Genomic DNA, 14000 nt, shown 5'->3' with positions numbered 1-14000 from the left:
AAAGTCAAATCTACAAGACAGGCACATTCAGAGAAGTCTGGCTTTTACATCTGTTCTCCCACCCCACTTCCCTGTTGGCTACTTCTCCCTCTAGGTGATTTTTTCTCTTTTAGCGTTAGGCTTATCCTTTCATTTTTAAAAATATAAGGCAACACGACCACATGTTACATCCTCGCTCTCGTTTTTGAGGAAAAAGGGCAGCCAACCACACTCGCCTTCTCCCATTTATAGGTATAAACCTCACCCACGTGAACCCTCCACCATCTCAGCTTAACAAGCTGTCCACGGGGAGACCGTGGGCTTCAACAAGATTTTAAGGAGATGAAAGCACTTTGTAAATCAGTGTCCCGCAAACTTGAGTGTGCCCCCGAATCACCTGGAGGGCCTGTTACCAGGTCCCACCCAGAGTTTCTGATTCAGTGGGCCTGGGGTCGGGGTGAGGATTTGCACGAGCTCCCAGGGAGGCTCCTGCTGCTGGTCCGGGGACCAGACATTGAGAACCACTAGCTTGAGCCCCTCTGAGGGCAGGGCCGACATACCCGAGTATGCCTAAGACATCTATACCTCTGAACGCAGGGCCTGAAGGGGACAGCGGTGGGAATGTAGGCCCTGGCTTGGCCACAGACCTTGGCCTGACTTCCCAGTTTGAGGTTCTCTCCTCAAAGATAGCCCGCGGACCAGCAGCTGCCCCAGGGAGCTTGTTAGGAGTGCAGACCCTGACCCAGGCCTAATGAATCAGAATCTATAGTTTACAAAGCTCCAGGTGAGGCTATGCTCCTTAAGTGTGAGAGGCACTGGCCTGAGTCTCCATCCCCCCTGGCTTATCTACGGGGCTGGGGGACTGAGGCCCCCTGGAATACAAGCTGGAGAGGCAGGGGCTTTATCTGATTTATGGCTGAGAGGGGGGAGCACTCACCCTCGAGCCAAGTGAACGGCCTCCTTCCTGTGGTTCCCCCCGCCCCGCCTCCCCTGACAGCCAACCCGGCCAGGCAGTGCTTGGCTTGAGGGACAGCTGGCCGAAGTGGTGCCAGGAGCCCTGACCTGCTGCAGCTTGAGTGCCCGTCCCCGAGGGTCCCTTGTTTCCTTCCTCTTCACAGTCTCCAGGGGTAGCAAGTAGATCCCGCCACCCCGATAGACCCCCTCCCAGAGGGATAGCGGCCTGAGGCTCCTTGGTGCCCTGGGGGTGCCCACTCTGAGCCTTGCTGAAAACGAATCAGTTGGAGGCCATTTCGGCCCCCACTTACCATGTCTACGGCTGTCCGGAGTGAGAGGAGGTCAGGGAGGGGCCGTCTGCCCCCCGGCCCGCCCCTCCTGCCCAGGAAGGGGCCCAGCGGTATCAGGGGCGGGGCGGCCGGTGTGCGGGGCTGGAGTTTCTCCCTCGGCCCCTCTGTCCCAGGAGGATGGAGGCTCTGTCTGCCTGGGGGGCCGGCTCAGGCGGGGGAGGTTCCCGGGACGGTGGGAGAAGGTCCCAGAGGAAGCACGGGGGCCGCCGAGATAACAGCCCCTGTAAGGAGGGCGCTCCCTGCCCTGTGATGGGACCCCTGTCCAGAGGCTCAGAGCACTCCTGCCACCCCTCCTTCTTCTCCAGGAGAAGCCCCCTCGGGCCCTCAGCCAGCCAGGTCCCCATGCCATCCCCACTGCTCACCAGCCCCCCTCTCTCGAGCCCCTCAGTGAGCAGAATCTCCTCAGTCCTCCTCCATCGTGAGGAAAGACACCTGCTCCGGGAGCCATGGGGCAACACGATTCCAGTTCCTACCTTCCCTGTGAGGCGGGCTGCTCGAGCCTCGACTCCCGGCTCAGGGCCTCCCTCGCCAGGGGCCGGGACTGCCGCCAGCTCCCGGGCTGGGCCCAGGGGCCGATGTGTGTGGGTCTAGGGCCTCTGCCCTGTCCTGAGGTCAAGGCTCAAAAGGGGTCCAAAGACAGCCAGGGCGACAGTGGCAAAGGCCTCCACGGCAAAGGCCTCTGTGCTGGGCATCACACGTGTCCCCCTGAATCTTCCAGGAGAACCCGCACCCCAGCAGGTGTTACCCCATTTTACACACGAAGCCACTGAGGCTCAGGGTTAAGTGGCTGCTCAAAGTCATACTGAGTGTCAGTAAGGGGTTGTTTGAGCCCAAAGCCCTGCTCATTGTCCCACTAAGCCAAGCAGGTGAAGGGGGACTGGCGGGGTCTCGGGTCCCAGATTGGGACTCCAGGTCCTGAGGCCATCCTGCTGTGCTGGTGAGCAGTTCTAGCGCGCGGCTCCGTGAAGGCTGAACAGCCAGAAGAGGCCCTCTCTGTGGAGCCCACATCCGAGTTACGGCCTCTGTCAGGTAAAACCTGCCAGGTGGAGGTGCCCCATCTGACATCTGGGTGCCAGCACCAACTCAGGCCCTCTCACCCGACTCCTGCATGGTACCATGTGGCAGGAACACTTCTGGAGCCATCTGCTGGGTCTGGGATCAGAAGCCAATCAACCTGGAGAGGGCTCAGGTGGTCTCCTTAGACCCTGCCCCCTGGAGCTGGGCCAGGGCAGGTCGGGTGGTCAGCATGGGGGGTCAGCATTGGGTGGGCCTGAACCGTCCACCTGAGGAAAGGTTAACTCACAGACTGAAGCGGCACATCCTGGCATCTGGGGGGCAGCTGGCATTGGCAGAAGAAATAGAAGAGCTCAGCAGAAGGGAAGAAATGCAGCTGTATTTTCATTAAGGAATTTATTTCTCTTAAAAAAACAACAACAGTGGTTCGATCTAGATACAGCAGCACTGTGACATACTCGAGGGGACATACAAAGGTTCAAGAGCAGCAGGAGAACAAAAGCCATATCTTCAGGAATGACCTCCAAAATGGAACTATTTTTATTCATCAATGTTAAAATTTCCCTGAAAAAAAAATTAGAAACCTTTGGATACTAGAAGGATTATTATTTTAACACTAATTATTTTAACAGCCACTAAGCTCTTCTAATTGAGAACATTTGCTTTTGATCTATTACAAAAATGACTTAGTGATGGACCAGGGAAAGACATCTAGATTCTTCTTTGGGGGAGTGTCTTTCCCTCCTAAGGAGAGCTAGTGTTTCAAAGGTTTTAGCCACTGTCCACAGCACAAGCCTTTAAAGTTAGACCAGGCGAGGTACCTACACCTGAGCAGGGTCTGACCCCTACACGTTGGAGCTTCAAAAGCTGGGCTGGTTGGTCCTAAAAGTGGGTACAGAAGGTGCCTAGGGGGACGAGGTGTCACCACCGTGGTCTGTTGTGATCAGAAAGCGAGCTCTCTGCTGTTCATGACTCACAGTTCTGCGCTTGGAAATGCACAAAGATTTCACACTCTTTCCATACAAAGGCTAAAAAGTTAGGAGGCCCTACCTCAGAGTGTGGAGCTCGAGAACAGGAGACAACCAGAGGGGTTGTCCTCGGATACGCAAGCACACAGCAGCCCCAGAGGAGAGCTGGGTGTCACCCCGACTGGCGCTTCCTCTTCATCTCGGGGGGACTTTTGGTGGTCCGCAAGGCCGCTGTTCCCTTTGGCGAGGCCTGGGCTACCAGGCTCAAGGAGGCTGCGGTGCTCCCTCTGTATTGAGGTCTGGGTCAGCAGTTCGCATGAGAAAGTTGGTGGGAAAACTTTGGGGGAAAGGACACGGGTGTAGAACGATAAGGAGGAGCTTCCATGGGGGCGCTGGGCTCCTTGACCCCTGGCCTCTCGGAGGCCAGGCCCTCAGCATCACCAAGGATTGCTAGGTTCAAGGGCAGGCAGCCGCATCTCACTTGTGCTTTCAATGCCAAGGCCACGTCCACATACGTGTCCCCAGAACTCACTGCCATTTGCCCCCGTGGGCTGCCTGAGAAGCGTGCATACCCCCCGCCACACCGCTTGCTTCCATGCAGCATGACCTCCAAGACTGAGCGCTCCCCTTTGTTAAGAGGAGTGCATTTTGGGAAACAAGCCCTCCTGGGGCGGCTCAGGACAGAGCAACCCTTAGCTACTGTGCAAGTCAGCCGCCCTCGCAAGAAGCCGCATGGTTTAAAGAGTGATGTTCCCGGCCTAGAAAGATCAGAGGATGAGCTGATGTGGGAGGTGGTGCCATTCTCCGTGAAGGTGGGGCTGGGTCTTTGTGATCTTGTGGGTGAGTATCATGGGAGCCGCCCAGGGGGCTTGAGAAACACTCACAGGTCATGGTGATCACGGCAGAGACCACCCCCGCCCCACTGGGGACAGCGGCTTGGCTCCTGAAAAGGGGAAGCAGAGGTGCTTCTGCAAGACCCTGCGTCTCACCTCAAAGGCACGAAGTCAGAGAAGGTCCGGTGAGAAAAACGTCATGCTCGGAGGAAGAAAGTCTCTTCTGTGAAGAGCTCAAATGCAGTAAAAAGATTTAAATCCACTTGCTGCCCAAATATGCCTCCTCCCGGACAGGTAGATGGTGGGAAGGTTTTTTTTTTTTTTTTTTTTTAGTTAAAAAATCTTTTTAAAAATGCAGCCATAGAAAACAAGCTGGAGTAGAGGTTGGCGGTGGGTTGGGTCGGGGGGTCCAGGGACAGGACCTGTGGCAACTGGGGACCCAGGGGGAGGGGGCTGGCTTTCAGACACTGTTCTAAATGAAGACGCCCCTTGTCTGTACAAAGCAATGGACCGAAAGGAAGAGGAGGATTGCAAAGGCCAGTGACTCTGACCCTGTGCACTTTGAGGCGCTCAGGGGACAGGCGGCGAGGGTGAAGGAAGACTTCCGTTATTCTAAGAGCCACGCAAAGTTCTGTGCTTTAGCCTCTGTGCTCTCATGATGTAGAAACACACTGAGCAGACTTATGTTTTCTTTCTTGCTCCTTGAGGGTTCTCTACCGCAAACGGACAGTGCGTTGGCTTTAAGGTGTAAAGAGACTGGCTGCACACCAGTCCGTGTGGAAAGGTTTGAGCTGCTGTGAATCGGGAAAAATGAATGACATTTCTGGACAGGAGGGTGGTGGCGTGGGCTACTGACTGTCCCAGGAAGATGACTGTCCTTCTTTTCACTGAGAAGGGTCAGTGAGAGCTTGAGGATCTTAACATACTGGTCGAAGAGCTTTCCACCTCCTCAGCAAAAACTGAATACGGCTGTTTGTGTTAATCTTGTACTCAGCTCAAGAAAGGTAACGGAAGCAGCCTCGGAGACAAGGGCTGGTCTTGAAGAAAATACTACTGCACATTAAAGGGCTCTAAGGGAGGCCCAACTGTTTCTTTTCTTCTCTTTGCTTGTAAAATGACCTCAAAACGGTCAGTTTCAACGGTCAGGCCCCTGTCTAGCCTCAGGACCCAATGGCAAAGTTTGGGGAAGGAGCATGGAAATTGGGACACAAGGCTGACACGCTGGCTTCTCTCTCCTCCCTAAAAGCTCAGGCTCCAAAGTTGCCTGGTCACCTAGAGAAATAAGTTTGGGAAGATCCCATCACAAGCCCCACCGATGGCCTAAGGCAGTGGTTCTCACACTCCAGGGTGCAGCAGAATGACCTGGCGAGCTTTTTAAAGATGCAGATTCCTGGGCCCTACTCCCAGGGAATCCCATTCCGTAGGTTTGGGGTGGAGCCCAGAATCTGTATTTTACCAGGAGATGCTGCTGCAGGAAGTGCAGGGCCCACGCCGGGAGAAACCCTGGCTGCTGCCCGGTGGCTGAGGCCAGGTCTGACTGAGGGTGACCTGGCAGGCAGGGCAGCAGGGGATTCAACCGTTCACCCTGTCCCGGAGGGGAGGCAAAGACAGATTTGCTCCCTGTCACCTTATGAAGGCAGCAGGGGGGAGGCTGGCCACTCCCTGGGGCTGGACAGCCCTGCTCAAAGGGCCTGGGGGCTGCCTTTAGAGACCCTGGTCTGGCAAAGCCACCAAGTTCTCCTGGGGCTACTTGTGCCTGGAGTTTTGAGATGCCCGATGAGAGCTCGCCTCTGCTTCACCTCTCCCGGAAGGGACAGTGAGTTTTTCTTGAGCTTCTGTGGGTGGCCTGGCCTCTCCCATTTGCTTGGAGAGCCAACCTCATGCATCCATGCCACCTGAGCCAATGAATCCGCGGGGCCCCAGGAAGCTCTCAAGGCCCTATGACCCCATAAACACTCAAGAGACATGCCCAGATATCCTGGGAGAGCCACCTTCTCCTCTACAAGCCCAAGACCTCCACTCCCTGACGCTTCTATGGGCCGTAAGCGTTTGGGACTCTTGGGGTTCCATGACTACTCCTTATCGTTGCTATGCGTCTCTTAAAACTAGAATAAAACAATCCCCAAATGCAAGTCTCTTGAAAACGTACTGGCTTTAGCAGTCAGAACCTACTCAGAAAGAAAGAGGCCTAGACACCCTTGTGCTGAGGACCCCCAGCTCCACATACCGGCCACCTTCCAGAAGGAAGAGGAGGCCGAGGCCAAAGCAACAGTGGCATCGTGTGCCCCCAAAGGAAAAGTGCACATCTTGACGGAGCTGGGCCCCGGCAACTCCATGGACCCCAACGGAAGACATCCTGGCTGGGGGTAAAGTCCCAGTGGGTCTTTGAGCATTTAATTCAGATTGTTACAAGCCAACAGAATGGTGATACCAATGCGAGGGAGGGAAAGGTTATAGAGATGGATACAATCAATCCTTTAAAGGTGAAATGGGAATCATTTTCTACATTTAATAAAAACATTTTCTCATTTGAGGCTCTGGAAGTCTTAAGTCACATTTTTTCTTTTTACACCCTTCCCCGCCCACCACCCCTCTAAAATGTCTTAAAACACATGGCTTAACAGTGGCTGCACAGAAAATATACACCCTCAAAGTCTGACTTTCATTTAAATACAAATATACAAAATGTAAACTGAAACAATAGAGAAATTTACAAAACTTTTCTTTAAAAATAATAAAGACAAAATTCAGTTCTAGTTATGACGCTGTTAAAATACGTGCAAGTTGTATCCAATTGGATTTCTATTGCAATGTTCGACAGAGACACAGCCAATCCACCTTGGCTTGAGGGCCGCCTCCGAACACAGACCTGAGTGGAAATCTCTTTGAGGAACCTGGAGGCTCCCCATCTCGGGGCTGGACGGCCTCCTTCCCTGGCTCCTGGAGGGCTCCCCCGCCCGCCCGCCAGGGCGGAAGCTCCACCGGTCACAAGTCCGCTTCTAAGGAGAAGGGTCTAGGCTGGTCCCACCGTGGACTTCAGGCCAGAGCTGCAGCTAGCTGCTTCCGGTGGAGTTTGAACTGACATGGTTTGAATTTATGTGATGGTTAAAACTGGTCTTGGAACTGGGTGAACTCTTGGAATTGTTCTGATGCTGGGAGGGGGGTGAGCAGGGAGGAGAGAAAGAAGGAGAGAGAAGGTCAGTCATCACAGAGTCGAGCCTTGGGGACCTTGCATCACAGGGGCCTCTGAATCTGAACTGGAGAGGAGCTCAGCTGACCAGCTCCCCGCCTTGCTTTCTGCTGCCTTCTGTTCTCCCCCTGCAGACCCAGGTCCAGAGGCCACCCCTTGGGGCAGAGGGCTTTACCTGATTAACAAACGCCCAAGGCAGAGAGGAGGTGGTCTCTCCTATAATATCTATCTACATGGTTAGGCCTGCAGGCCCAGAGTTAGGCTGCTGGGTTCGAATCCTAAATCTGCCACTTCTTAGCTGAGTGACCTCGAGAAAGTGTCTGACTCCCTCGGTTGCCTGGCCTGTGATGTGGGTTAGGAGACACTTCTGGGCAGGGCTGTTGGGAGAAGGAAACAAGGCTGTGTGTGCAAAGGGCTCTAGCAGGTGCCCGGCTTGGGAACCACGAGCTGCTCGCCCTCAGTATCCCTGGCACCCTCTTGGCACCCCCGTGGGCGCGGGCCCCTCACGTTGCAGAAGAGAGCCGGCGTGTCTGTTCCCCTGGTGGCAGTCGTGGTGCCAGGCACTGTGCTGAGGTCACCGTCCTCCACCTCACTCACCCTGGGCAGCTGGCATTTCCATCCTGATTTTTCAGGTGGGCAAACAGAGGCCTGGAGAGGGGTGGTGGGGGGGGGGCGCGGTTCAATACGCTGCCACCCAACCGAGAAGGGTCAGGGCTGGATTTGAACCTGGGCCGTGAGCTTCCACAGCAAATGCTTGTCCCAGGATCCCAGGCCATCCTGGGGGGCTTGGCCACTTCGGGGATGGAGGTCATTTCTTTCTGGAACTTCAATTTTACTTGATGGAAGCATTTGAAAATTATATTTTTATAGTAGATGGATATGAGTATATTATGGAATAGGAGGTGAAACTCACATGAAGTTTTTAGATAAAACCGCAAACTCAGGTCTCAGTCTGCATTTTCTCTCAGTGTGCCTCATCCGTGCTGCCCGCCCTGTTATCCGGGATCCTCTGCAAGGGCTCACTGGCTGTGTGACCTTGAGCAAATTCCTTAACTCCTCTCAGCCTCAGTTTCCTCATCTGTGAAATGGCCTAATGGGAGCACATCCTGGGCTCACACTTCACTAAGATGCCCCAAAGGAGGGATGCAGTTTTGCTTGCTGATGCACCTTAAGTCCGCAGGTAACAGTCTAGCATGGAGTAGGTGCTCAATACATATTGGTGGAATGAATAGTTGAATGAAGGCCTGGGGTTTTGTGAAGATTAAATAAAAGACGCCTTCAAAAAGCGCCCAGCACAGCGCCTGGCCCACAGTGGAGTGCCTCGAACAGCCACCTCTTCCCTGTTATCTAAGCAGGAGGGAGCTGGGATGCCCGGGGCCTGGGTACAGACCTGCTGCTGCTCTCTTGAGGGGAGGAGGAAAGTAAGGAACCAGGGGCCTCCCAGGCCTCAGGATGGGGCCCTGCCTTCTTGAAGGGCCAGGCCAGGAGGCGGCGCTATTGTGGCCATCTTTTTGGTGGCAGGGATGAGGTTAGGGGTCTCTCACTCTAGAAAGCCTGCCGGGTCCTTCCTGGGACACTTCTCCCACGTGGCCCACACCAACCCTTGATCCAGGGACAGGCTGAGGGAAGAATACCTTTTCCTGAGGGACAAAGTCTCCTCTGGCTGCCAGCTGCAGGGCACAGCATCAAACTACGGGAGCCCCACCTCAGGAGCCATGAGGGTCTTCGGAGATCACCTCTCCAGCACCAGCTCCCCCTGTTCTTTGTCAAATCTTTACCTACATAACTTGCGTGGTCTTTACAATGGCTCTCAACCAGGGGCATTTTGTCCCCAGGGCCATTAGGCAGCATCTGGAGACTTTTTTTTTTTTTTTGGAGACATTTTTGATTGACACACGGGAGTGGGTGCTACTGCCATCTACTGGGTGGCGGCTAGGACGCTGCTGAACCCCCTCGATGCGTAAGTCCCGCGACAATGAACTAACCCAAAGCATCCACAGCGCCAAGGCTGAGGAACCCTGATGACCGGTTAACTTGGGGCTGGCCCTGCCCCTTCTGCTCTGGGGACGCCATCAGCCAGTGGGTCTCAAGGCACTTCAGACAGGCTGCCTGTCCCTTCCAGGCTGCTGCTGCCCCCAGTCTCCCCAGCCTGCAAGTTGGTCTCAGGCTATGGAAGGCTCAGACCTGGGGGCTCCCAGAGCTGAGGCCAGGACAGCAGGGTTGAGGTGGGAGTGAGGGTCTCACCTGACGCTTGAATAGCCTCTGGAGCAGCCCTTTCTTTGGCGGTTCCGGAGGGTGGCTTCTGTTCAGGTCCGGTGAGAGGGTACCGTTAGGTCCAAACACATTCAGTTCCTTAAAGCACTCTGTTTCTATCATCTGGAGAAGCGGTCAAAACACGGGTGGTGTGAGGGGCTGCGCTGGTCATCCTGGGTGGATGGGAATCCCAGCAGCCCAGCCCTGGGCGACACTGTGCCGAGCCTGGTCCTGCCAGGCTCTCCGCCCGCCCTCCATCTCACAGGGCTGAGACCCAGGCAGCAAGGCCCGCCCCCCGCCTCTCCCTGACGGCCTTGCAAGCTGCCCTCTCTGAGAAGCCAGTAGCCGGCCATGGAGGGCAGCGGCAGGGAAGCGCTCATCTTCCAGCCACGGGACCCACCCCCAGCTCCTCCTCTACCCCAGCGCTCCGGACCCTCCCCCTTCCAGGGCTGCAGGCCCACTGCCCCATCACTGCCATCTCACTCGAACCAGCTCGAACTTGCCCCACCTCCAGCCCCCTTGTGCCTCCCGCTGCTGCCCCATTTCTCTTGTTTCCCAGCCACGCTTCTCCAGAGAGGCATCGAGACAGGCCTCCTCTTCCCGCCCAGCCAGCTCCTCACCCAGCACCACACCACGCCCCAGTCTGCTGCCCACAGGGACGCCCACCCAGCTGTCCCTCTTCTGCCCTCGTTGCACCCTCCCCTCGGGGTGAAGCTGAGGGCCCCGCCGTGCTCACCTCGCTTTGCCAAGGGATGGGTACAGAGCCCGTGGAGAACTTGGAGTAGAAGTCGTCATCTGTGTGGTCCAGGTTGACGCCCTTCACGGTGGAGAACTGCTCGATGTCCAGCACGTCCTTGCAGTACACGGCCCGGGGCTGGGAGGGCAGGGTGCTGGTCACCAGGAGCCCTGCCTGTGGCTCTGGCGGCCCCCAGCCAGGCCCGGAGGGTTTTGATGGGGAGCAGGGGGGGTCTCCCAGGGCCACCCCCGCCCCGGGAACCCGGGCTGCCCTTCGCTCAGAGGGGCCAAGGGGCCCCCAGCTGGGGTGACGAGAGCTCAGGGCCCCTTCCTGCCATCACTGCCCCACACAGGATGCAACGGGGTATGTCCCAGGAGGACCTCCCTGGCCCTTCCCGCATCGGAGGCCAGTCAGGGGTGGTAGGTCAACATGCAGGCAGCAGCCACACAGACCTGGGCTGGGGTCCCAGCTGTAGTGCTTAGGTGCTTTGTTAAAGTTATGTATCCCCTGGAGGCCTCAGTTTCCTCACCTGCAAAATGGGGCAGTCGAGGCACCAGGCCATGGGGCTGTGGTCAGTGCTGCTATGGCCCCGGCGCCGTAAACTACAGTGATCTCTTTTATCTCACTCATCCACCAAACAGGCTCTGGGGCTGCCGTGCGGGGACTCACAGAGACAAACCCGGGCCCTGCCCTCTGGGGGTTCGAGGTCAGTGGGGGAGGCCTCCCAGGGGCTCTGGGAGCCTGGGATTCTGGAGATGAGGACTTCATAGATGTGATGATGCCAGGGTGGGTACGGAGAGACCCCAGACCGGGCGACACCCTGCTACTGGAAGACAGGGGCCACCCCTTGCCCACAGGTCTCAGCCTCTGACCTGGGGCCCAGCACAGATGTTTAGCGAAGTCGAAGGTCATAAATCAATGCACAGGCTCAGTCTAGGCTGGGGAGGCTACTTACATCTGGAATAAAGGGAGGGTCCAACATCCCGGCTTCTAAGCGCTTGAAATTCATGTTCCTGAAGAAGGGGTGTCTCTTGACCTCTGCTGCCCCTTCCTCCCGGCAGCCCAGCCTCTGCTTTGCATCTTTGGTGAGCAGCTGTGACAGGAGAGCCCCATGAGGACTTGCCTGGGGGGCCTTTCCTCCTGCCCAGAGGCCCGAGGGGCAGAGGGGCTTCGGAGAGCTTGTGGCCACCTCCCTTTCACACGAGGGTCCCTGAGCCCTGCCGAACGTCCCTCCTCTCTCCTCCACGGTGCCTGCGCCACCCCAGGTACCCAGCGGACACTGCCCGCTCAGGCCTCGATTCAGGGTGGCCTCCTGAGCCACAGTGTGCTTTGTGGTCCCATGTCCCCAGCGTGCTCAGATGCCTGGAACCCCCAGGAGAGCAGGAATCCTGTCTGTTTCTCCAACGACTACACATCGCTGCCTGGTGAGTACCCAGCATGCACTAACGTCTGTTGAATTGGTGTTAACTCTTCTGCTCCAGGTAAGCTACAAAGGGCAAGGACTGGCCAGTAGGTTCTTTCATTCATTTACTCAGTTCATAAGTACATTGTAGACTTGTACCCAGTAGGTGCCGAGAGAGGATGCTAAGGGTCTGGCCTCAGAAAAATCATGTTCAGAGGACCCATCAAGGCAATGCAGATACGACACCACAGTGGCAGAGGAGCAAGAACTGGCTGCCAGCTGAGGCGTCGGGAGGTGTCCTGGGGAAGAGGGGTCTGAGACAGGCTTTCAAAGGTGGGAGCAGGCATCGGAGGGACCTGTGGCATCACGAGCAGGGCGGCAGGGACACTCAGGGTGTGTCTGGGGAACACCTGTCCTTGAGTCTGAGTGAAGGATGAGGGAGATGGGTCAGGGGGAAGGGGACTGGCTGGGGAGAGTGATGGAGGGTCCTGAAGGCCAGGTTCAGAGGTAGGATTTTAATACAGATGTAGCGGGGAGACAAGGATGGTTGGGGTAGAGGAGTGTCCTGATCACAACCAAAAGGCAGGATGGTTAATAGGAGAGGAAGGGGCTGCAGGAGCAGAGACAGCTGGACGGGAGGAAGGTGTGAATGAAAGAGAAGAAGGGGGGAAGGGGAGGGGCAGGCCTCGGCTGAAGATGGGGCAGGGCCGCCACGTGACCTCAGGGCATCAGTCCCTCCCCGCAGTCCCAGTGTCCCTGGCTGTGCTTCTCTCTGGTCCCCGCCCCACTGAGCACTGCACCATGTACACAGCTGGAATCTACTAAGTGTCCGCTTTGAGACTAAAATCAAAGTGGGTGGTCTGCACCTTGGAGGGAGTCCAGCCCTTTCCTTTACCAATACCCTGGCACCCTCTGCATGTGCTCATTTAACACACATTTACGGCTGCCCTGAGAGCCAGCGGGCAGGGGGCCTCCTGGGGCCCAGAGTCTGGAGGGGAGGCTTGCTGGGACTGCCCCCCCAAAAACTAAGGAATGAAAGGTGGCAGTGGGGCAAGCACCAGGTCACAGCCTTGAAGGGACTAAGCCATGAGATAGCCACTCACAATGTCACCCTCTGGTCCACCAACCACCTAAGAGTGTTTTGCCCAGTGGGCTGGCGGCTCGGAGCCCCAACTGCTCTTCTCCTGGGGCTTTGCTCTGCTCTGCGTAACCCCAAGAGGCTGCAGAGCCCAAAGCCTGCAGGGGCTGGCCAGACAGATGGCACAAATGAGAGCAATAAGGTGAGGGGTGGGCGGGCCGGGCCGTGCCAGGCTGCCCGTCAGCTCCTGCCAGGCAGGGATGCTGGCCAGTGTCCAGGGATTCTGCTTTTTTCGAGAAGCCAGAAAATCCAGGTTTTTATGTGAACTTGCCCCATTTAAAAATCTTGGCAATTAACCCACCATTCACCTCTCTCTAAGATACTGTGCAGGCTGAAATAAACACCCACCTACATGCTGCCTGTCTGCAACCTGGGCATCAGGTAAAGAGTTTACACATGTAATATCAGTATAAACCAGGAGAAGTGAGAGGGAGAGATGGTGTGAGCTGAGGTGGATGGGGCAGGCAGAGAGGGCTTCCTGGAGGAGGAAGACTAGAGATGAGCTGGAAGGACCGGTGAGACTGAGAGGGCTACAGGGCCAGTGGGGAAGAACCAGTGCTGGGACTCAGCAGGGGCCTGAGAAAGGTGGGGGCTGAGGTCTGGGCCTAGGGACGACTGGACCCAGGGGACAAGGCAATGAGATGCATGCATTTCTGGACACCAGGGGCAGTGGAGAGGGTCTTGTGGCTGCCAAGATGGAATGAGGGATAGAATCTGGGGGCCAGGGACCAGCTTCCTTGCTGTTTGTAGAGAGACCTTCCTCGGCAGGTGGGGCTGGAGCTGCCCTGGGCCTCCACGGTCTCCTTACAGTCAGGCCCTGCTGTGTCCTGAGCTGGTGTCCCTTGGTGGTGACAGCCTGGCTGCCAGACCAGATGCGCTGTGGTTAAGGGCGCAGAAGAAGCTCAATACCAGAATTCCAAGACCCCAGGGTAAGGAGGCAGAGGAAGGCCAGAGACCTCCAAAGGTTCTTCTAGCTGAGAAAGACAGGGGACCTTGGTTTGACACCTACAGACCCAGGTCTGCCTGGAGCCCCAGGCTCAGATGCCACCTTTCCTTCAGTGGCCACCAGGGGACAGCAGAGGAACAGCAGTGCCCCCGGTCCTGGGGCCCCAAAGCCGGGCACCAAAGCCGATGACCGTGGGCAGGGAGGGGGCGCTCTGTGCCTCTCTGTCTTCTCAGCACA

The 14000-nt window shown here is 56.5% G+C and overlaps 1 protein-coding gene across 8 annotated transcripts in view; it reads right to left on the bottom strand.

Annotated features, from left to right (window-relative positions):
* Positions 1-2678: 2678 nt before the first annotated feature.
* The window catches only part of GRK5 (G protein-coupled receptor kinase 5), a 219971-nt gene continuing 208649 nt past the window's right edge, over positions 2679-14000 (bottom strand). For all 8 annotated transcript variants that reach the window (XM_068548645.1, XM_068548647.1, XM_068548648.1 and 5 more), the window contains 4 exons: positions 11233-11370; positions 10278-10415; positions 9533-9664; positions 2679-7250 (listed from right to left, as the gene is read on the bottom strand). In XM_068548645.1, the coding sequence (XP_068404746.1) occupies positions 7152-7250; positions 9533-9664; positions 10278-10415; positions 11233-11370 (507 nt within the window). In that variant the 3' untranslated portion in view covers positions 2679-7151. The remainder of the gene's footprint in view (positions 7251-9532; positions 9665-10277; positions 10416-11232; positions 11371-14000) is intronic.

Source organism: Eschrichtius robustus, chromosome 7 (genome assembly GCF_028021215.1).
Source record: "Eschrichtius robustus isolate mEscRob2 chromosome 7, mEscRob2.pri, whole genome shotgun sequence".
Lineage (NCBI taxonomy): Eukaryota > Metazoa > Chordata > Mammalia > Artiodactyla > Eschrichtiidae > Eschrichtius > Eschrichtius robustus.
The sequence above is the reverse complement of the archived record's forward strand: the minus strand, read 5'-3'. Positions and strand labels throughout refer to the sequence as shown.